The sequence below is a fragment of the Pteropus alecto genome, unplaced genomic scaffold (genome assembly GCF_000325575.1).
Source record: "Pteropus alecto unplaced genomic scaffold, ASM32557v1 scaffold20, whole genome shotgun sequence".
NCBI lineage: Eukaryota > Metazoa > Chordata > Mammalia > Chiroptera > Pteropodidae > Pteropus > Pteropus alecto.
Window position 1 is genome coordinate 19518193 of NW_006436298.1, and position 24238 is coordinate 19542430.

Genomic DNA, 24238 nt, shown 5'->3' on the forward strand with positions numbered 1-24238 from the left:
GGTAATTACTAATACACCACACAGACACAATTACACCCTGTATGCTGCATGAAGGAATCACTTGTGGTCTGCATCCATTACAAAGAGCAGTAGGGGGCCACCATACAAGACGACAAAATGCTTTATAAGACGGAAGGAGACCAGAGAGTGGATGTACACAGATACAAGGACCTTGATTCTTTTAGCAATGATTTAAGTCTCTTTCCATCAATTATCGTCCTTTGTCTCAGGAGTCTTATCACCAGCAGCATTACAGGAACTGAACATAACAATGCTCAGACCCGCATAACCCCATGAACTGTGCTGACATTTCCACACCCTGTTGCTATGTTTGACCTGGTTATTCAGATTACTCAAGCAAGAGAAAATGAAAAAGAAAAAAAAAAGCGTTACCATTGCAAAACTGGTCTATGTATTTTTTTATGGCTTACTCAGAATTCCATTTTTCTAAACTGAAAATCATCCTATTCTTGAAATGTTACTTTGCAAAGTAGTTCCGACTCCATTTAAAAAATTAAAAGTGAAAATCTGCTTCGGTAAACATTATAATTGTAAGAAAGAGACTAAATATTGGTGTATCAAGGGAATATATGCTTAACAAGAGAATTTTATATCTAAGGGAGGTAAACTAAAGTAAGTCAGCTGCTCTCTTTAGCTGCAATGAGTTGCAGGAATAATTTTCTCTTAGTGAAACTCTTTAAGGCTTTGAGTTTAATTGCAAGTAGTAAGTGGTTTTTATTATAACAGTTTCCTCTTAATTATTACACGATGTACATTATTTTACAATACTTCATTTAAGATGCTCTTTTAAAATACATCTTACAATTATGAATTTTTAAGACCTTAGGAAAGTTAGTTAGTTATGGCAGTTTGTCAGCTTCTGTGAAACAAAGCCTTGTCTTTCAGAAAATGTTTACAACCTATGAGAAAAAAAAAATGTATCCCGGGGCAAAAATGTTTATTGGCACCTAGAAGTCTGAAGAGAGAGTCAGGCCTGTGGTTTTTTGAGGGCACTTTATCATCGCCAGCATTCTCAAAGGTTTCTCTGAATGAATAGAACTGGATTACTCAGCCTTCTATTCCACGCCTATTCCTCTCCATTTTCCTTGGCACGACTGAGAGCCAGGCTATTTTTAGTTAGGCAGTTTTCTATTTTTAGACAACTACCAGTTAGAAGACATTTGTTAGGAAAAAATTTAAGTGTGTGCGCGTGCGCGTACACACACTCACACATACACACACTCACACACACACTCTCACACACACACACACACACACACGGAAGAGGGAAAGAAGCTTCCCTTCACATATTGTGAAGCAGCCTTCAACCTGTAACTCCAGGCATTTCAGCTGCTTTCAATCTTGGAAAACTAAAGAAAAATTCAGAGTTCAGGGTTTTAAAAATAAACCTACCCTCTGGCAAACAGACCAAAATGCAACAAGCTGTTACTATGTGAAACAGTGACTACAAAAACAAAGAACATTCTCCAATGATTAAACTGGGAGAAAAGTTGTAGAGTGACTGGGTTATAAGAATGTTACACAGGCATGTAACAATTTTCCAGCCTCTGAGCCAGATGTATCATGTTTTAGAATTTAGAGTAAGGGGGGAAAACCTCATCTGTAAAGTTAAAAGGAGGATGTGGGATGTAACTTTAAGGTTTCCATTCTTAGCAAGAGAGAACGTTTTCTCAAACTTAAAGGCAATTATATTCACTGCATTTTTCTAACATTCATATTCTATACAATTTCTCTAAAAATTATAACCATATGTTTACAGAATATATTAAAAAATTCAATGCCAATGGGAAATCAAAATAAAGGCTGCAGCATATACATATATACTACAAATAACTGTATATATACATTTCTATGTCTATATATCGTTACCTTTATTAGTCTCTTTTACTTTAAATGGGAACAAATGACTTGCAGATTGGCTTAGCATATCAATTTATTCTACTTATCATTCAAAGTCATGCTTTCATCTATAATCCACCATAAGATGTTTTCACTTGCTCACAGCTGTAATTACTTTCTTTCACCTCAGTTATCTCACTGTACTCTATGTTTTATTGTGGTTCAGACTGTTGGATAGGATAGTCACAGATGTACCACCAGTTACTAGCACAATTTTTGGCACATGGTCCTCATGTTCATTAATATCTGATGAATGAAAGAACAAACCCAGTGTATGTTTTGTCCACACTGGACTACTGGCTTGGAGGGCAGTGGATGTGTCATAATCATTGTTGCACATCCCACAGACTTGGCACAAAACCGTGCACATAGAGAATATTTCCATAAATGCTTATGCAAAAGAAAATAAATTCATCGGCTTTTGTTAGATCTTCTTAATTTATATAAAATGCTATGGTTATTCATATAAGATGCTATATTTACTAAGTGATATATTTATTAATATAAAATGTCATATAATGATTCTCAAAACAAGATTGTAAAATAGGGAATTCTTAAAAAGAGAAATTTCTCTTTCTTTTGGTTAAACAGCTTTTATTGCCTGAACTTTTCCTTTGATGTTGAAAATGAAAGCACCTTGTACAACTGAATGGTTTACAATGGGCTCTGACATCTTTTATAGTCTGTAATCGCCACGACAGCCCTGTGAGGAAGACAGGGTCAGGGTTGACAATACTAATGGAGGAGGAACCTGAAGCCCAAAAAGGTTAAATAACTTGCCCCAGGTGAGAGAACTAGCTTGTGATGTTGCCATAATTAGAACTTAATTTCTCTCCAAATTTGTGGGGCTTTTAAAGTTCTATTTCCTTGACATAAAATATGCAAGGTGAACTCTCAAAATAATGCTTCAACAATATTCTTTAGGAAAATCACTCTGCAGTTTTCGTTATGCACGCATGAAATTAACTCACAACCCCCATCATGAACCTGGATGAAGATAAAATTCCTCATATGCCTAATTAGGATAAGTCACAAAAAACTGTGCATACACGATCATTTCTTTCCTGTTGGGAAAGTTCAGAATTGGCCGAGCTTGTTTCTGCTTCCCGACTCTTCTTGTCCCTCCCTTCCTTAGTTTTCTCTTCTTCCTCAGGAAAATTCCAGCTTCATTGTTCCCTCCATCTTCTCATCTTACTCCACAAAATCACATTTAGTTTAACAAATATTCTGTCCCTGCGAGAAAACACTGACTGAGTGACTCAGTTTTCCTGACTAGGTTTCTCCCGCCTGGCACAGGCCCTGACACACAGTGACGGGCAATAAACGCCTGCCGTAGGAATGAAACATGAAATGGCTGTGTGCACCCTCTCCAGGTGATGAGCCCCTTACTAGGGTGTATCTATCAACCATCATGCTAGTTACCACAGCGAACAAGAGCACTAGATTCACCAGTTTCACTCTTTATGTCAAATGCTGCTCCAGAGAAGGTTTCTGAGGTCAAGAATGTCTCTATACCTGTTCTGACCAATATGGGAGCCACAAGTCACATGTGGTTATCTAGCCCTTGAAATGTGGCTAGTGAGACCAAGGAACTAAATTTTTAATTTTATTTCATTTCAATTAATTTAAATTGAGGTAGCCACATGTAGCTAGTGGCTACTTTCCTGATTAGTAAAGGTCTGTGTCATTTCATCTGAAATCTGGTTATATATCCAAAGAGAATTCACATGACAGAAATGACTGGGTTTGAAGTTGTCGGGCCACAGGCATTAAATATATCACTTATTTACAATGTGCCCAGTAACCTTGAAAGGAGTTTTGTTTCTGGAACTAAAAAGGAACAGAAAATGGAGCTGGTTTTAGATTAGTAGCTGATTCTCAGGGTAACTCTGACCTTAGTTTTTCTCTGTGAAATGCTTCTCTCGAGGTCATAGTGATGGCATTTGTTTATGACCAAGGAATAATTCACATACTATTTTGAAAAAAATAAAGTATTTAATTCAGAGATTCCGGAATAAGATTACTATTATTAATTAGTGTATTGGTAATACTGTTTTCTCATATATGAGATAAAAGCCCAAATATCCATTGTACAGTTTACTGTTTACAGTGTTTTTTATCCTAAAACAGTAGCTCTAAATAGTTACTGAGTTTATTTACTAAAACATAAAGATAAGAGATTTAATTGATATGAAGAGGCTTTCAGAATCTAATTAACCTCCCAGCTAGTCATTAACTCTATGACCTTTAGAAATAATTGACAGGGATTTTTTTTCCCTTATTCAGAACTTCCATCAGGTGGCTAAATTTCAAGGTAACATAGAATACACTAAATGCCGTTGAGACATGACTAGATAATATGCCAACTAGCTATTAGCAAAATGACATATATTTCCAATAATATAATTTATCCATCCAATCTGTTGTATACATATGCAGCATTTGCCTAATTACAGTCCTTTAAATGATGGAGTCTGAAGTCTTTTCCCAGAATGTCTGATGAAATACTTTGACCATGAGGATCATGAAGAAAACAAAGCTGCCAGTACTCTCTGAACCCCTGGCACACACCTTTAACCAATCACATCACACTTGCCTGCCAAGTGTGGTCTTAGAATCTTCCACTACCAGGACCTTCACAAGGAAAGAGACAAGGCCAGGAGATGCACTGCTCACGACAGAACGACTCATCTCACTAAGTAATGACAGGCTTTTTATAGTGTACCTCCAAAAGCCTAACACACTTGCTTTCAAGAATTAGTTTCACCAAATATCAGTTTAAAAAAATCTAGTTTATGGTATGATTCTAACCTTCCGTAAAGCTACAAAAAAGAAATGTTCAAAACATATACTTTTAAACTCCATACTGGAGAAAACAGATGTTTGGAAGGGAAATCTAGATCTTTGCTATTCAAGTTTGGTTCACAGGCTAGTAGCATCAGCATCACCTGGGAGCTTGTCAGAAATACATACTCTTGGGCCCTGCCCCAGACCCACTGAATCAGAATTAGCCTTTCAGCCAGACCTTCTGGTGATTTAGATTGGGCCAGAGTTGTTTCCTTTGAGACCCACTGATCCCTCTTGTCAGATCCTGGCCAAATTATCAACAAATTGTTTCTCCCTTCCCCAGGAATCAATGTATGTTGGTTCTGAAAGTCTTACTTTTCACCAGTACTATACGCAATATTTCTATGTTGTCTCTTATGTCTGTTTTTTTCTTACACAGCAACAATCTTTATTCATCTTTGGTGCACTTGAAATAGTCTCACTTTTATTATCATTAGAACATATCTGATTTTGATGAAGAAAACTGGTAAATTTTAATAATGATCATCAGTGAGTTGTTACATATATATGTATATATACATATACTTATGTATGCCTTTAAGTACATGTATACCTACTATCTATATGTGTGTGTGTGTTACATAAAATATTTATTGAATGTCTACAATATTCCATACATTGTGCTGGCAGTTGGAGTTACAGAGATAAGTACAACATCATCACGCATTTTAGGGAAAGGAAATAGATTTATAATAATTTTCAAAAAAATGCAGTGAGGTAACTGAAATAATAAACATTCTTTGATTAAAAGTCTCATCGTCTTTCATTCTGACTCTAGGCAGTACTCTCTAATTATTCTTAAAACTTCGATTTTGAATATTTCACAGCAATATATTTTAGTAACCAACCCTGAGGACATAAGGATGTTTGACTCTTGGATACCTTATTTGGTACCTTTTAAAGCCAAACAATGTTACTTTTACTTAGGTGCCATCAACTGCTAAACTGCAACTTTTGGTTCAAATATGCTGTCCAAGTTCTACATGGCATAAAATTTGCAAATATCGTTAAAAATTGATGATTATGATGCAGGTTAAATAGTTTTACCCTTTCACTTTCAGATATTGGGGAAAAAACATGAGGACTTTGGTTTGTCCCAGTTCAAGAAGGTTCATGTAAAATAACGGTGATTTTAAATGGTGATGATTAATAATTAGAAAGAAGTTACATTACTGACAAACAGACTGTATTTTAAAACTTATTGTTTTTTTCTGCTTCTACTATTATTAAATAATTTTCTGTTGACTCTGTGTTAGTACTAATGCCTATAAGCCATTAGGGTTGTGCAATAACAGAGATGAGAGAAAATTTCAGTTTTATTGCCTTGTGCATATAACTTAAGTAATCTAATGTGCACTTTATTTGTTCAACAATGATTCTCTTAATAAATGAGATGTGAAGCAGCTTTTCATGTTTATAAAACATATGCAAATTAAGCAAGAGCATTATTTTAAAAAAGGAATGGATCTTCATATTTGATATATAAAAAATCAATATATAAAAACATACTGTGGTAGTTATGAGAAATATGAATACATTTTAAGGTCTATTTCTTCTTTTAGATTTTGGGGAACAAATATGAATATGATATATAGTTACTAGTAAAAGCCCTTTAAAGGTATATAAACAAAAATGAATGTTACAATTTAGGAGATATATGCAAAATCTTTTTTTACAAAATCATTTTTTCACCTTTTTCTCGGAAGTCTCAATATCGATAGTTTAAATCTTTATGAAATATACTAATTCATTTCTTCATTTTTCAATACTTCCTACTCAAAAGCAATTATATACTTTCTTCAACAGAGAACAGGGCAAAGTTACTCAGCTACTCACAATAAGAACTATTTTCATTATATTTTATAGTAATCTACGAAGGATTTTAAATGTTCCTTAAGAATATTATTTCTCCAAGTTCCTTTGTAAAGAAAAAACCTGGTTTTTGAAAAAAAAAATTACTAATTATAATGTTAAATATTGGCCCACATTGCTTCAAATAAATTTAAAACAGTAACAAAAATACCTACCATCTTTCCATTCTCAAGCTTCATATTTAAAAAAACAGGCACACGTAACCTAGCTCACGTGGTTAGTGCTCCCTGTCAGCCTGAATGACTTGCAAAGGTTTTCTGACCAGGCAATAAGTTTACTGATTGACTCCATGGTTATTGGTTTTAGAGGTAAAATGTGCTTTTAATTTTATGGGGAGCGTTTAGTTCTAAACTGGTGTCTCTCAAAGTGAACATTATGCTCTGAATTCTAAAATCTTAGGGCTACATAGTTCTTCACCTTTGAAATGCACTCCTCAAATTTTATATTGAAGAATTAATTTTGGCATTATTTTAAAAATACAATTTGTTTAAATGCCTCCCTTTTCACATTTCAACCTAGACCAATGTGGTCCCATAGCACAGATCTAGATTATTTTATTTTTTTGAATTCTTTTGATAAAATTTATCAAATTTTAATGAACTGTTTCATTGGAGCTATACAGACATTTTTCATACTTTAAATGAGCAATATTTTTCTATATGACAAAGACTTGGATTTTTCCTGTTATAATTGTCTACCCCTGTTTATTTATTCTACAAATATATTCTGAGGGCCTAACACTCTCTAGACTTCACATTTAGCCCTGGAGATACGATGGTAAACAAAATACACACAGATACATACTCCTTTCCTTCTAAGAGTTTAAAATCCAATAAGAAACAGGCAATTGGATAACAGCTGTAATAGTGCTTTGATAGGGAAAACTGCACAGACGATGAATGTAGTATAGGAAAAGATCTAACAGAAATTACGGGGCATTTCAAGGATGGCTATCTAAAAGTATTAATTGGGACCTGATTTGAATGAACGATAAAGAAAAGCCAAGAAAGGCCTAGTAAGGAATGTTGAGGACAAAGCAAATAGTGTTTGGAGAAGTCGAGGAATATAAACATGTTTGGGTGGCTTGTGGATAGGATGGGAGTGGTGGGAAGGGGTTGATAGAGGGAATAGCAAAAGATGAGGCTGGAGAGGAAGAGAAATATAGGGACGAGATCATGCATGGCCTTGTGAACAATCTTAAGGACCAAGAGTCCTTGGGGGGCCTTGTTCATGTTTATCTCCAGGCATTCCACAGCACATAGCACATGTAGGAATTCAGCCGATCTTTGTTCAGTGAATGTGTGAAAGAATGAAAATTCAAAAAACGATCAAATAAGTGAAAGTGCTTTTTCTTTCTAAGAAAAGTATCTGTGTGTAATATTCATCCACAGGGCATAAATAAAAATAATTTTATATATTTATATTTTTACAAGTATAAATTTTAAACCTATTTAATTGGAGTAGATATAATGAAAGCTCAAGTTAAATAGATACAAATTCATATTTTACATCTAATCTCAAATTTCATAATATGGAATTTATAAAGAAGCCTCATTCCAGTATTTGCAGTATTTGCTTTTCAGCAAAAATTACACTAATGAATTTTTACCAAACTATGTCAAGGTAGTTAGCTTACTGATATAACCTTCAGTAGCATGGTGAAACAATAAAGTTTAAAACCTATTTTAAGGCCTTTCCAGTCTCAATTCAGTCCTTAAATATTACTGTGGAAGAAAACATTTTGCTAAAACAACTGTTCTTCAAAGTCATTAAATTCAAACAGGATTCAGGTGACGGAAAATAAAATTTCATGTAAATATCATTTCTTTCTTTCCCTTCTATCCCCCACACTCTTCCTATACATTCTTGAATTAAAACAAACAAAAAAAATCCAGTAATCCTCTACTGAGACAGATATGAATCTAAGGTTTCCTCTGCAGAAGTCACAGCCGTCTTTTTGACTTCCTGGGAACAGCAAAAGACCTTGTGTTTTTCTCCCTTTCCACATTTAGTCACTCAAGCACTGGCCCAGAGTGGAAGAGCAGCTCAACAGAATCTGAGTCACAGAGGGGCAAGAGGTTTCCTCCTGGCCAGGTGCCAAGTAATGCTCCCCTGTGGGTTTGGTGGTTAGAAAACATGAGCTAGGTATGGAGCTAACCTGTCTGGGACTTCTGTGACTCCAAGGATCACTTGGAATGATCTGGTGATCAACTACCTGTTTGAATAAAAGTTTTGATAAATTGTTTAGCTTATTTCTTCCTTTCAGCAGCTTGTACTACATTAATGAGGTTATTGCTCCTTTGCTTTCTAATTGTTCCTAAACTGATTTTTATGTATGTTTTACGTCCTTAACAAGAATGCCTGTCTTTTGTTGGTGCTTGCTGAATCGTCACTAGAAGCGTGTTCTGTGGGACCTGTGTTCTTTAGGTCATCTCAAAGTGCTTGACACCATGCCTTCCAGGACTAGAGCCCAACATCAACTTGGGAGGGTTGGAAGGCAGCTTAGAGAAACAGGAGTGGAGCTAGACAGTTGGAAGCCAGGAAGGAGGCAGAGTTCCTTAATACCATCAGAATCCCTACTGAGTGTCAACAGCCTCATAAATGAGCATTTTAGATAAATATCCTGTATAAAACGGACTTTCTTCAAAGTAAATGCTTTTAATACAATAACCATTTTTTTAAACCAATGGATTAACAATTTAACACATTCACTAAATTTGGCATATTTATATATTGTATCTAAACAGATATTCATGCTGCATTATAATATAACAATAATAAAAACTCTCTCAGTCTGTTAAGTCTTTCTAAGGCTTTGTGCCATTGTAACAGTAGTGCTAATTATCAAGCAAAAGACATGATAATTGCACAGAGCATTTTTTTGCTAAAAGAAGGAATCTTTTTCAACACCCACGCACTGTACAATTTCCTATGACCCTGTAACACTACTCTGGTACGGCCCAGAAATTTATATTTCAGTCTAAATGCTGGGAATCATATTATTTCCCTCTCCTCGCCGATCTTTTTTTTCTTGTAAGTAAACTGTTTCCAGAGGGTTAAGGGAGAGGGGTAATGGTCCAAACGGGAAATATAAAACTAATGACCCTTCATGAAACATATTATGCTACTCATTAAACTTACTCAGTTAAATGTATTCCATTAAATTAAAATAAATAGGATTTTAAATTTTACCCAAGAGTAGTAAACTACGTTAACTTTCAACTTCATGTTAGATCCATTCTAGGAACAGATTCCTCAAGTGCCTGATGTATCACAAGTTCTTTAGCCTCCAATACAATTTATGTCTTAAGTGCTGCAGAAGTTTGCAAATTTAGTGTGTATAAAATTCATCAGGAAACTTATCATAAATGCAGATTCCCACTCAGATGCCCTCTTCTCCACCAAGAATCTCAAGCATACCAGTTTCAATGAATCGCACTTTGAAAAAGACTCCATGTGGAGGTGATGTAAATTTTATAGAGCTTAGGGGATATCCCACTTTATTTCTTTCTCCATCATCTCTGTTACTGCTAAAGTGTGGAAAAGGCAAGTAGGTGAAGAATGTGTGATTCAGGTAGTTGAGCAGGGCAGACTCAAAACATGTTAGACTTACAACTTGTTATTTTCTTTCCATTTTTTAAATTGAAGAAATGATTTAAATTTTTTTCCCCATGTACCTCCCCCCTTCCCTCCACCCTCTGGTAACCGCTAGTCCATTGTCCATGTCCATGAGTCTCTGTTTGTCCTGTTCATTAGTTGCTTTTAGATTTATATCTCACATGTAAATGATATCATGTGATTTTCAACTTTTTCTGTCTGGCTTATTTCGCTTAGTATGATTATTTCAAGGTCCATCCATGTTGTTGCAAATGGCAGTATTTCATCTCTTCTTATGGACAACATGTTATTTTCATCCAAAGAATCAAGCCATGGAATCTTTAAATTTGGCCTAGGGGGTCCTTAACGTCTTTTTGAGAGCTTTACTTCATTGATGTTAAATGCAAGATAATAAAGCTGCTGCTTTATTCCCTTTCAAAAGGATCCCTTTTCAAGGAATTATATTGTAGACTTTCAAATTCAACACCTTCATTTTCAAGTTGAAAAAACTTCAGCCAAAGAAGTAGCTAACTTATCACATTGTAAGACTGTGCAAGACAAAGGCTCAAATGCAAGCCCTCTGACTTCCAACCCAGCGTTCTTCTCATTGCCCATAAACAAGTCTGGCTCAGACACCCATCTGTCCAAAAATATTGAAGTTTTTACAGTATGTGAAGTTTTAAGTTGCCTTTAAGTCACATAGGATATTGTCACGTGAACCCCTCAGAAGATGAATTTTCTAGATTTTAAACTCCTTTAAGAAAGTAGATTTTAAAAGTCGACAAATTTTCAACTAGTTTAATATGATTCTACTGTATTTCACATCATGTTAAGGACTGGGGCAGTTCGGGTCTAATGATGAATTCCGACTCGAATTCTTTCGTTACCCTGAAATATTGGTCACAATGCTTTTGGTAATGAGATGGAATTTTGAGTGTAAATTGTTTTGTGATTGGAACTTATGTTAAATGTGTATGAACACGCGCAGACAGACAGACACACACACATACACACGAAAGCAACTATGAGATTTGACAATCAACTAATGTTGTTCACATTCATGTTTCTTTATATATTTTCACATTTGTATGTCTATATGAATAAAATACTATCTGAAATACATTGTAGGTAAGTTTTATAAATAATCTTAAATTTCAAGATCAAGGCAAGTACACAGTTAAAATCATCAGTTAATGAAAAACTAAAATTAAATGAATAATGCAAATCTGAAAGTATTTTAAACACGTACCACATTAGGTTTAGTTATTATTCACTTTTGTTTTTCTGAAATTATTTGCTTGGCCTTATGAGGTAAAGAATTTAAAAAACTTATAAAACTGATCGGCATAATACTTTAAAAAATATTCCAAAAAAAAGCAAGAAATGAGAATTAGTTTTAGACAATTATAACAGGTAAAGGGAAGATGGGTATGAGAGGCAGATTAATTTGATCAGGATTAGTACTAGATTTTTTTTTTCATAATATGGAACTAGTCTAAGCAATGGCAAGAATGACTTATAATCTGACAAACTGACTCGATTATATACTTTTGAAACATTTATCAATTTTCTTTTAATTCTGGGAAAGCAGTCACAATCTATGATATCACGGATAGGTGGGAAAAGTAGACAGATGGGGACAGTCCTCACTATGTGTCCTCCTTTTTGTGTTGGTACTCATTGATAATGAAGGGCAATAACATTAAAATAGGGTCCATGCAAGAAGCATTTAAAATTGTATGACAATGTTATTTATGCTAACAAATCTAAAACATTTTTGAGTTTTAATCTGATGCTTATTTATTTTTGGAACAATAAAATAATGTTTTAAATCTGACTTTGATAAAACACTGAGCTAACATTTAGAAATTCATTTTTATCAGATTTCTGATTCTATGTATATTAACAGTTTTCATTGCTATATGAAATTATATAATTTGGAGGAAAAATATCTCTAGGAGAATAACTGTCTTTACTCTTTCAGCAAGACTGCATTAGGAAAAATGAATTAGAAAGAAGAGACATAAAGTAAAAAACTGCAGTGAGCTCATTTTAAAATTTTTTTTTCTTTGATTATGCTGAGAAACTAGTGTATACTTAAATTATCAGAAGTCATCTAAAATGTGGGTGGGCTGTCCACTGGCCACAGTTCCCAATTCTGGTGTTCTGACATAGCAGTGGACAATGATGACTCATGAAGGATGTGGCCAATAATGTAATAATGATACTGGTGCCTGATTTCTAGCAAGGACCCAATTTCCATTGTCCCTATCATCATGTCATTCTAGCTTACATTTTGAGGGGAGAGAGAAAAGGTGGGGATGGAGTATTAGTTGGGGTACACCTATGGAAGTACGGACATCTTAGGAGAAGGAAGGTTGTGCTTGTGTCTGTAGGGGGAAAGAGATCCAAACAATCCTTGGCTGCGCTAGTTTGGGGTCACCAACCACGCATGCGCTCTCACCTCCACGATGTCTGAGTTCGTCCGGCTCTCGTGTGGCTCATTGTACTCCGTGTATTTAAGCAGCACCTTGTCCATGTCAGTGCTGGCGTACTGGAACAGCTTGTTGGTGCTGTTGAAGATGATCAGCGCGATCTCACAGTCACATAGCACGCTCAGCTCATACGCCTTCTTCATCAACCCAAATTTCCTCTTCGTAAATGTCACCTGAGAAAAAAGCAGGCAGGTTTTTTAAAGAAAAAAAAAATCATGCCTTTTTTTCCTAACAGAACTTTTTTCTTTTCTAAACCAAAAAGGGTGCTGTTGTCAGAACCCTTGAGCACTAACACATTTGGAAAGAAAGCAAATAAATCTAAAACTAATTTCTGCTCAGAATTTGAAAACGTGTGATTTCTAGCTTGTTGCTGAATGTGAAACTGTAAATGCCAGATTAATGTAAGGTATTTTAATAAGATGACCAGAGTATTGTTCATGTTTCTTTGAACAATGTAAAATTTAAAAAAAATTAATTTCCACGTGGTTAACATCTTTCCATTATAATTAAGTTTAAAGTTTATTTTTTTGACCACTTGAAAACTGGCCATGGCATGAACATAGCATTTTAGATCTGCATACCAAAATTCTTAAAATTGTTTAGTCTCATGTCATTTAATTGAAAACACTTGAAGAGATACAGCTGAATATACTTTCAGACAGTGTTGTATTCTGTTTTCTAGAAATCCAGGGAGGAATTGGAAAGTATTTTAGTCATAATACCGTTAGGGTTTTGGTTTCATTCTTCTGTGTATCTTTCTTCCTCTCCCAGTCTAGAAACTATACTGTTATCTTTGCCTTTTCCTTCTTTTAATCTAATCTATTACCAAGTCCCATAATTCCTTCCCTCAGAATGTTTCTCAGGTTCACACTTTCTTGTCTGTTTCTCAGGCGGCTCTATCGTTCACACGTCCTTATCAGCTTCCTGTCCTAGATGATCTTGTCTAGAATAATTCCCTCCTCAATTTGTCCCAAACTTCAAAATCTCACTCTTTGCACTGCCTTCCTCATGATGAGCCCTCTATAACAGTTCTCTTTCTCTGGCTCCAAAGACTTCCTACCTGACAATGCTACCAAATACAAATATATATTTCACGATCCTCAATTTCAGTGTTCTCTTGATTAAACTCCATTCTGCCCACCCCAAAGCATAAAAATTCTTAATTACAAGCTCTTTTAAGGTTCAGTGTTTCCTAGCAGGTCTTGTTTAGAATATAATTTCCATAAAACACTCCTTAATAGAAAAAGTTCAATGGCCCAATACATTTGGGAAATGAGGCACATTGGGATATTAAAGGCTGAGAAACCCTTTAAACTTTGTTTAACCCATTACCCAAATCTACTGTTTACAGACATTTTTTTTCTTTGCTTATTTATTTATTTCGAGGAGCACTTACTATCATTCTTCAGAACTAAGTTTTTGAGGCATGTACTCTGGGAAATTATGATTAACTGGATTTAGTTTTTTTTTTTTTAAAGGGGATTGGTATTTAATTTTTTTTCTCACCTTTAAATCTAACCCATCTAGCAGAGGTCAGTTCAGATTTAGCTACTACCTATTCGTGTGTATTTCCTCAATCTAGATTCCCACCCTTTCTCTTTCTCTTCATTTCTAGACACCCAATGGATGTCCTTCAGTCCTAAGTCTACCTCTGAATGTCCTAGTAACCTTAACTTCCTCCCCGCTCAAGGTCAAACTCATATCTTCACCCTCAAACCTGCTCTCCCTCCCTCCTGGATTCCCTATCTCACTATAAACTCAGTCACCCAAACTAGAGACCTCGGAGTAAACTTTGAATGCTCTTGCCCTACACACCTAAATAAATGTGTTCATGGAAACTGTGGACTAGCAGGCAGACAACCTGGCCTATCGGTCTCTTCATTCCTCCACACTTTCACTACTACTTATTGTTTTTCCTACCACCTTTTATTTTTCCTTAATAGCACTTGCTATATTTTATAATTTATATGTTTTTGCATGATCATTTGTTTAATGTCTGTCTCTTTCACTACAGTGCATGTTCCATGAGGGCATGTACCATTTTTATTTTGCTCACTGCTGTACCCTCAGTGACTAGAATAGCAGACACAAATAGACACGTGGTCAAGATTTCTACAAAAAACGAAATAGGAAAAACTACATGTGAAGTTTTTAGAAATATCAAATTGATATATGTTATATAAAATTATGATAGCTTTTTCCATGAAATTTTTTTAGCAACTCATAAATGAAACTTTAAAATGAAACTTTAAAACTTTAAATCTATGTTTAATAATGCATATATGGTTTCACCACATTTGTATTAAAGGCAGTATGGTAGATTCAGAGGACTCTGGATTTGAAAGCCGAATCTGCTATTCCCTAGTCATGAGAAATTCGCTTAACTGCTTTGAGTTTCATTTTTCTCTGAGTTTGATTTTTCATCTGTAAAATGGAAAAAGTACCTACTCTTACGATTGCTGTAAGGATTATATAAAATAACGTATGTACAGTATCAAGCCTTCTGCTTAAAGTGAAAGCTGAATACATTTTAGTTCACATTTCTTTCGAGATGACTTATATAAAAGATGAACTTACAAAACATATCTGTCTTGGTGGCTTGAAGAATCTACTGATTAAGGCTGTTTGAGAATCTTACTATTCCTGATAGAAAGATAAAGCTGAACTATGAATCCCCACTGATCATTTTTGGAAAACACAGCATTTAGGTATTTACCGACCACATAGCTAGTCGCTATCTACTAGGATATGTTATTTATGTTTGAACTTGGACAATTTTTCATTTTAATAACTGCCAGTGTCTTGCCTTCTATTTTATGTTTGTTGATTGTCTCACTAAAGTGCTTCTTATAAAATATAGCTAGTGTTTCATTTTCATATCTGATTATCATACTAGTTTAGAAAATGTTTTATTCTGGTTCATTCAGATGATTCCTAATCAGTATTAAGAATGAGCTAAATAAAGACTATCATTTTGGAATGGATAAAGACACAATCATTAATTATATAGATTTATACAAAATGTGTTTTAATTTTTCTTTTAAATGCAATTCAGTTATGCGAATATACTTGTACATTGCTATTTCGTTTAGTGAAATAGGCTACAGAGTAGGTTCAATATAGAAGACACTGACCCCAAATACTTTCATATATCTAAAACCACTTTAAATCAGACTTTCATGACCACAAACTGTAGGTAGAATGTCTCAATACAGTATGGTTTCTGTTATACTCAAACCTCAGAATTTAGTACGTTACAACACTTACCATCAAAGTACATTTCAGCACAGAAATATCATTAAAGCCACTATTTGTGTTTACTCTTAGGTACTCCTCAACTTTTGTGTAACCAAATAGGCTGCTGGATAATGCATACTTATTTAATAATACCTGTCAAAAAAGTCAGTGCATATAGCTTCTTTTCATTAAAACTGCAAAGTGAAATGATGATGACTATATTAAAGCATTTAAGAAAATATCTTCAAAATCTACTCTTAATTGCTCTAAATTTAATTCTGCTCTATGTTCATATTCTTCATAGCATACTCGAAATGCATTTTATAAAGCTTTTCCTCATTGTTCATAGTTAGATAAAATTGTTTTTAAGCATTAAGCTTTCTAAAGAGACCTGGGATATTACTCTTCGTTTAAAATGTGCCACTCAATGACAGATTGCAATTCAGAGCTTTTATACTTAAATATAATAATGTATTGTAATGATTACATTTTTCATAACGTGACGACAGTTTGTAATGGGGATAAGTCCATTTCTATTTCAGTAACATATTTTGAACCTTAGGTGAGAGAGAAAACTGTTTTTATGGTAGTTAGGCAAAGAGATGCTCTTTTCCAGGGTTTATATCAATCCAGGTGCACTGAGAGAAGAATAAAGTCAGTATTATTTTAATGAGTACTAGAACTTGAAATTTAGTTTTCAGAATTAAAGAGACAATATGTAATACATGCATGGAAAGCAAACTGACTGTATAAATACTGACCATTTTATGTCTTTTCTTTATCTCTTGAAACAGCCCTAAATGTAGTGATGATGTTGTACTAAGATATTTTAGTATTAAGTTTTATAGTTTAAATCTTAGCATAAGGGCAGGCATCACACATCTGATATTGATGATTACTTCAGAATTTACTAGGTATGAATTAGGAATTGAAATTAGAATTTGCAATCGAGAAAAGGCACATTCATTAAATATGGCTCCATATAACTCAGTTATAAAGAAATTAGGAAAATCTATTCACAGAAACATAAAATAATTCAAGCAATTTTTACTGAGCATTTTCTACGTGCCAAACCTTATGAGAAGTAATATCGAGCATTCTCTATGTGCTAGGTGCTGGGGCTTCCACTACATATATATCTCCGTTGTTCATGTCTCTTTCTGAGGGCCAGAGAAAAAATAGTCATTTAATTCATTAATGTTTAAAAGGAATTTTCTTTATTTAAAACAAAATGCATTACTTGGCTAATAGTGTTATATTTTCAGTCACATGTAAATAATCTGAAATTGTATTTTTATCTAGAGTTGAGTGATTTCAGTTTTAATTTTCTGACCAACTTTTCTCTAGACTACGCTAGGAAAATAACAGTAGATGTTAACCCAATCAAGATGAATATGAAATGAAACCTACCATTTTGGTTATCTCTTATTCTGTACTCAGTGAAAGCTGATTGTGGTATTATGTCCCTTCCCCTTTCCATCTGGCCACTGGCAGGCTAGCATCATGCTGCAAGTCTTAGTTTAAATGCCAGCTTCTTCTATTAAGCTTTCATTGTCACATTCAGATAAAACTCATTCCTCCCTCATCGCTGTCTTCTTGAACGTTTTACAAACCTTTATTAGGAGACTTATTCTAATACTACGGAGTTGGTTATTTATGAATTTGCTTCTCCTGCTGGCTTTCGTGTTCCCTGAAGACCCCACTTCTGGCCTCACACAGACTCTAACCAGTGGGCACTCAACAAATATTTGCTGAAGGTATGGATTATGGAATGTACATATACTCTTTTAAAGTCTGAATGTCTCGACATAATTTTATGCTAAAAGTAGATATATTTTACTTGTCTTCGTGACAATCTCTAAAAAATAAGAGACTTTGTACATATATGTTTTACTAAAAAGTTCAACATGTTAGTGACAGGAATCTTGAGAGAAAGAAATTAAACCACCTTGGAATCTGCAATAGAGAAGCCAGATAATGTCTGCGGAGAAATATATATGTACATATGTTCCAGACTTCAAGAAAAAATAATTCAAAAAGTTCAGAGAAAAACCTTTATTCCTTTCCTAGATGATTCATCATGAAGGATGGAAAAGTGTGAAGATAAAATTTAATTTTACTATCACAAGATACAGAGATGAAGTGGGGAGGATCTAAGAGTTCTGGATGACTGCATTCATTAAGCAAAAATTTATTGAACTGTCTAATGAGTTCAGATTTTCAAAGAACATGTGTTTGGCAAAGTATTTGATGAAATCCTCATCACACTATTACAGATTTGAGACTAGCTGGTAGTAATTTAGATTATTTAAACATGAATCAACTGATCAGTGTTAAGTTTAAAGAACATCTCTAGTAAAGGGCCACAGAGTTCAGTAACTTTCCTGTCTCAGGCAACATTTTTATTGTTGGTTAAGGTGAAAATGTAGATGGCATGGTTATCATGCCTGATTGTAACATAAATCTGGGTTATAACCCAAAGAGGGTAGAGGCTCTATCTATAGCTCTTTTATAGACTAGAAAGCTGGATCACAAACAACAAGATGAAACACAGATAATTTTAGTCTTCGTTTGCATTTTAAAAAAACAATTACATAAGCTCAAGTTGGAGGAAAATTAACGTGATAGCTGCTTTTGGGGAAAGAATCTAAAGTTATAGTGTTCCAATGTGGGAATTAATTATCTTAATGATTTTTTTTTTTTTTGTTAGTCAGCATTAACTAATCTTTGGTATTGTAGTCAGTTCTGGGAATTACATTTTAAGAAGACACTGATAAAATTAGAGAGACTATAGGATGGCAAACAGGTTGATGTAGGAGCTGAGAATTATTTTGTATGAGAAATCACTAAGGGAATCTGGAATGTTTAACCCAGAAGAATAGAGTTAAAGTGAAATGCCAAACACTTTCCAAGGTCTGACGAATTGGGGCCACGTGAAGAGGTAGATGACTTACTCTGGGTTTTGTTCGTTTGTTTGTTTTTTAGGTTTATTCTGTTTTGTTCTATGGAGCAGAATTAGAAAGTACTCTTGAAAGTCATAAAGAGGTTCAAAATAGGGGAAAACCTAGTGATGAGAACTATTCGTGAGTGGACCAAGTCTCATGAAAGAATTCATTTCTGAACATGTTCAAGTAAAGCTGCAGATTGAGTATGGTGTAGTAGGTGTTTCTGAATTAAGTAGGAACCTGAACTAGAAATCTTTAAAATATTTATTCCAGATTTCAGATGTTTAGAATCTATGCCTAAGTAGCACGGACTTTTGCATCAGGGAGTAAATTAGAGTGATGATAATACGGTTCAAAACAGGAATCTATTTCTACAATTTCATTCTACTATAAAATATCTTATGTTTTGGTAATTCAACCTCATCCATATATTATCATATCACCTCTAATTTCCATATTCCGAGAAATAAACCAGGTCACTTTCTTTTGGTAGTTAGAAGAGATGGACTTCTAAGGGAAATCCCACTTCCATCAAAGGACTGTAATGAATTTGAGGAGACAATATACATTGTGTACAGTACTGAAAATGCACAGAAAAAAATTGTCCAGATAGATAAAATAGGAAAATAGAAAATTCACATTTCTAAATTATTTTAAAAGAGGCAGTATATATGCATCATCACTAGGGCGGTGTGGTGTAGAAGCAAAAACATGGGAATTAAAAATCAAGTCTGAGTTCTGACATTTTTGAGCCATGTGCCCTTGGGTAAATTGTTTAACTTACCTGAACTCCAGTTCCTCACCTGTAAAATGGAAATACTAATAGGCATCTTATAGAATTGTTATGAGACTTAAAACTAAGGCACATGATACAAATGTAAATTACTTGTTAACAATGCAACACTATACAAGATAGGCAGTATTTTTTCCTCTGATGTGTCAGGCTCAGTCACTTCTTGTTACATACTGTAAAAGATTGCTCTCCTAGGACCCACTAATTTGTATTACCATTATTATGTCTAGATGAGAGTTTCTCTCTCAAGTAGACATTGAGCTTTCCTTGAAAACCCAAAACATCTCCTATCTGATCTTGTAACCTGAAGTCCCAGAAAAATACTGGCTAAATAGTTGTTGAATGAGTAAATGGATACATGCATAGAGGAATTGTGCACTTTTTGCAATCCAAAATTAATGGTTACAAATATATTTCTATGTATGCTCAAACTATGCTAATAGGAAATTTGTCACTGAGAGAGGAAAATTTCACAGTTTCTTTTTCTTTTTGGTCATATTAACTTACGGTAAAAACATACATTTGATAAAACTGAATAAGAGAAAAATTGGACTGGGTCAAATTTTGTGTGGGGGTTTGTTGGTAAAACTGGAACATAATCATATTTCTTATCATTGTTTTTCGATAGGAGTATTAACTGTATTTAGTTCATTTTTTCTAAGAAGTTCAAAGACTTTATAATAAGTTATCTCACTACATTTGACAGTATCTCTTTGAAGTTATTATTTGTCACAATTTATCATCCCCACTTCTCAGATGATATTGTAAACAGACATGAATTGCTTTATCTAAGGTCACAAAACTAGTCTCTGGATAAACTAAAAACAGATCCTTATTTCACAGAAAATTCATCTTTCTTTCCCCAGTGTTCCTTCCCTCTTTTGGAAAACTCTGCATTTCAAAGATAAAATTCAGCACAGCATGGACCCAGCCAATGTTCACTGAGCAGTGTACAGGTCCATTAAGAACTGTCACCAATTCTGATGAGTACAAGCAGAGTAGTACATAACATATTAATTAATGTAAGGATAGTTTTCTAGGTTAAGTGAAAAAAATAATTCTAATAATACTACAATTGAAAAGAAGTTGGTTTCTGGGTTCTGACAATAAACCAAGGCTCTTTTTATGTGGACGCTGCAGCCAATGTTGTCTCAGACCTCCAGCCATTCCCACTACAGCTGGTGAGAACCACATGCACACACTAGTGGACATGCACTAGTTCTATATTTATGGATGTTTATTTAAATTTCACACAATGAGAAGCATTTTGGTTGGTAGCAAATACGGGTCTGTTTACAGCCAGAATAAAAAAGGTAGATCTCTGATTTACACAAAGGCAATGTAAATAACAAGTTCTAAAAACAGAGGACAAGTCCTGTATCATTTCCTACAGGGTAGGGAAATTAGTTTGACTACTGTGTAATGGAAAGGACATTTAATAATGAGCCTCCACACCACACGCATGCCTCTGTCCACCCTTTTAATGCTAGCTCTATTCATAAAGTCACCTCAGAAGAACCTTCCTGCCATATTAACTGTGGGAGTCCTTGCACCTTACAGGAAAGGGTCCTGAATAAATGAAAGCAAAAGACCTCTGGAAACAGCAAACACTCACATCTATGCAAATAACTGAGGCTTAACTCTAAATGACTTCAGATGCATTACTAAAGGAAGCAGCAGTAATTTTACCCATGAGTCCCCAATACTTCTTTCTACCAATTAGAACACTTTTGCCCAATTTTAATTCAACTGCTCAATGAGTCTCCTCAATGAGTGGTGACCTGTTTACTCATTTCTTAAACTCATAAACTAATATTAGTTTCTGTGTTTTAGAATTTACTTGGGATTATTACTATACTCGCCTAATTTTACTTTTCAAGTTTTGAGGTTTTATTATTATTATTATTTTTATCTAAGTAGAGTCATGATTAATATAACCCTCATCCTATAAAAATATTTTAGATCCACTCTTCCTCACCCCAGTCTCGATAATCTGTTTCCTCCCAGTTAAGGAAACGGAGTGACTAATGAGTGACAAGATGGACAGCTCACAGACACAATGCACTCTCTAATCCAGAGCCACTAGGTCTTCCTATGTGTTTAAAGGGTTAGGGATGGAGTCAAGAGTCTGCAACGCCAATCTCTAATTGAAAAAAAGGGAAATGCCCTCTTAAATGCTCCTTTTCTTCCTCCGGCTTGTTCCTGACAGTAAGTAATGGTACAACTGTTCTAAAGTATTCCTCTTCAATTTTATTTTGTTTAATTCAGTCTGTCATTAGAAAGGCTTGCGAGCTTTCGGCTTGATGATTACTCTCGGTGGGAGGAAGTAATGCCACTGCAGACTTGTGTTCTAGACAAGCGCTCCTTTATACAATGATGGGGCCTGCCATCGTAAATGAAAGGCTCTTTAAAGAGCAGTGAGGGACTCTTTTAAGCAGACTGCTACCATGTGCTTGTAACCCTCCAGCATAACTTGTGAGGATGAGACAGCAGTGTGTTCTGCTGCAAAGAGGACTATTGTCCTTGTTAGCCTCAAGCAAATTGAGCCCTGTTTTGCTGCAATGCAGTGAGATTTCCAAAGGGGTTTCAAGCAGTGGCTCCTAAAATTCTGAACACGATGAAAAGATTAAAATAGGGGCTCAGAGTGTGGAATTTAGAACTCTACCAACCCCTCACCCTAAGTCAACACCCCAAACCCCAAAATAAAACCTAAAATCTTGAGCACCGTATGTTATTTGAGAAAAGTAATAAATGATAGGTTAGATTACAATGAAATAATTGAAGGCATATTAATAAACTTGAGTGTTTATTACCAAACTCACAGAATCTGGGTTTTAAAACTTGTGATAGCAGATTTCTAATATATTTATCTACTTAAAAAGCAAAGGAAGAAAGGTGATCTACAATTATTAAACTTATCAAAATTTAAAAGACTTTATCGTGGTCCATTTTTAAGCCTAAGAATGTTTTGGATTTTAAAAAGAGAAGACTATAACATGATACGTTTTTAATTTTTTATATATGCTGTTCATGTCTGCTTGGTTTGTTAAAGGGCTCATTTACATTCTAAATCCAATCTGTAGACACAGTCATAAAATAAATACCTCTGTTCCTCTATACCTCATATATATAAAATACATAATTTAAATCTGAGAAGAATATAATAAACCAGATTAATTCTGGGGGGGCAAAAACATGTTTACTAGTTTAACAAAGCCAAAATGTACCTAAGGTAAAGGTCAAAGACTACTTCATTCCCTGCTGAGCAAATGCTCAGGAAGCACATTTGTCTACGTTTCCTGTCATAACAGGAAGAGTGTAACTTCTTCCTTTCCACAATGGCTTCAGGTTTACCTCCTAACTCCAATATTTTCTCCCTGAGGGCCCTCCAAATCAATCCTTGCAAGACAGAAGGCAGGAGGCTGTCTCTGTTGTAGTTTCCAAACAGTTACATTTGGTGAAATGTTATTTAAATGGTAGTGATTTCTTAAGTTAAACTGTTCCAACTTAAAATTAAAAGTCAAATTTCCAAACATTTACAGTATTTCTATTAATGGTCTAACATATTAAAGAAATGCAAATACATATTTCATATTATGGAATTTCATTTAGTTCAATTTAATCATGTAAGTTTTTAAAACCAAAGCCATTATTCAGGAGGGCAGGGTATTCCAAATTGTCTTCAATAAGAGTATGATGGCATATAAACTTTTAAAATACTTTCACCATAATTTTTGAAAGCGCTCATTTTAAACAAATAAATTACAATGTTAAAGTAAGTCTAGACTGCAAAGGACATGGTTTTTGAAACAATTAGCAACATGTTCTTTAATCTACAGTTTGGAAGAAATCTTTTGGTTTATGTGGTCTATATATAATGTTAATATTTTTAGTGTCGATTTCTCAGTAATACAATGTCACACAGAGTTTGGCATTTGCAAAGCAAAAGGTGAATTGCAGCAAACAAGATGTGTGCATGCCTTCACAGAAATGGAAGGTGCCACTCGAAGTCAACTTAGCACACAACATGATTGAAATACAATAAACACAAACAATGGAATTTTTCTAAACTACAGCTTTAAATGGAAATTATACGAGATACGCAAATTAGACTGAAACATCAAAAAGTCTTAAAGCCCTCCAGTTTGCATGGAGCTTATTTCTTAAATCCAGTGAGAGAATTCTAGAGGAGGCAGTTATCCTTTTCCTTGCGAAAACTTTGACCTTCCTTGGATTTTCTACAAAGGAAAGCTGAGTGCATTTGATAGCAGTTGAGACAACACCTTTCTGGCAATAAAGGAACAGACTCATACTAGCTGCCATAAACATAAAATGTTCCACACCCATAAGATGTATATTAAGTGTGTGATGGACTTCACTATGATTCAACTATATAGTGGGGAGACCATTTGTGAATTATTTTCAAATAGCTTGGAATAGAATAGAAATGAATGGTCTGATGTCATAGCTGTTAAACATACACCTGAGCATTCTGGCTACTGTTTCCCTTGATTTTGAAATTCACAAAAGTA

The 24238-nt window shown here is 34.5% G+C and overlaps 1 protein-coding gene across 4 annotated transcripts in view; it reads right to left on the reverse strand.

Moving 5' to 3' along the window:
* The window catches only part of MEF2C (myocyte enhancer factor 2C), an 88446-nt gene that overhangs the window by 58508 nt on the left and 5700 nt on the right, over positions 1 to 24238 (reverse strand). For all 4 annotated transcript variants that reach the window (XM_006913208.1, XM_006913209.1, XM_006913206.2 and 1 more), the window contains exon 2: positions 12701 to 12904. In XM_006913208.1, the coding sequence (XP_006913270.1) occupies positions 12701 to 12904 (204 nt within the window). The remainder of the gene's footprint in view (positions 1 to 12700; positions 12905 to 24238) is intronic.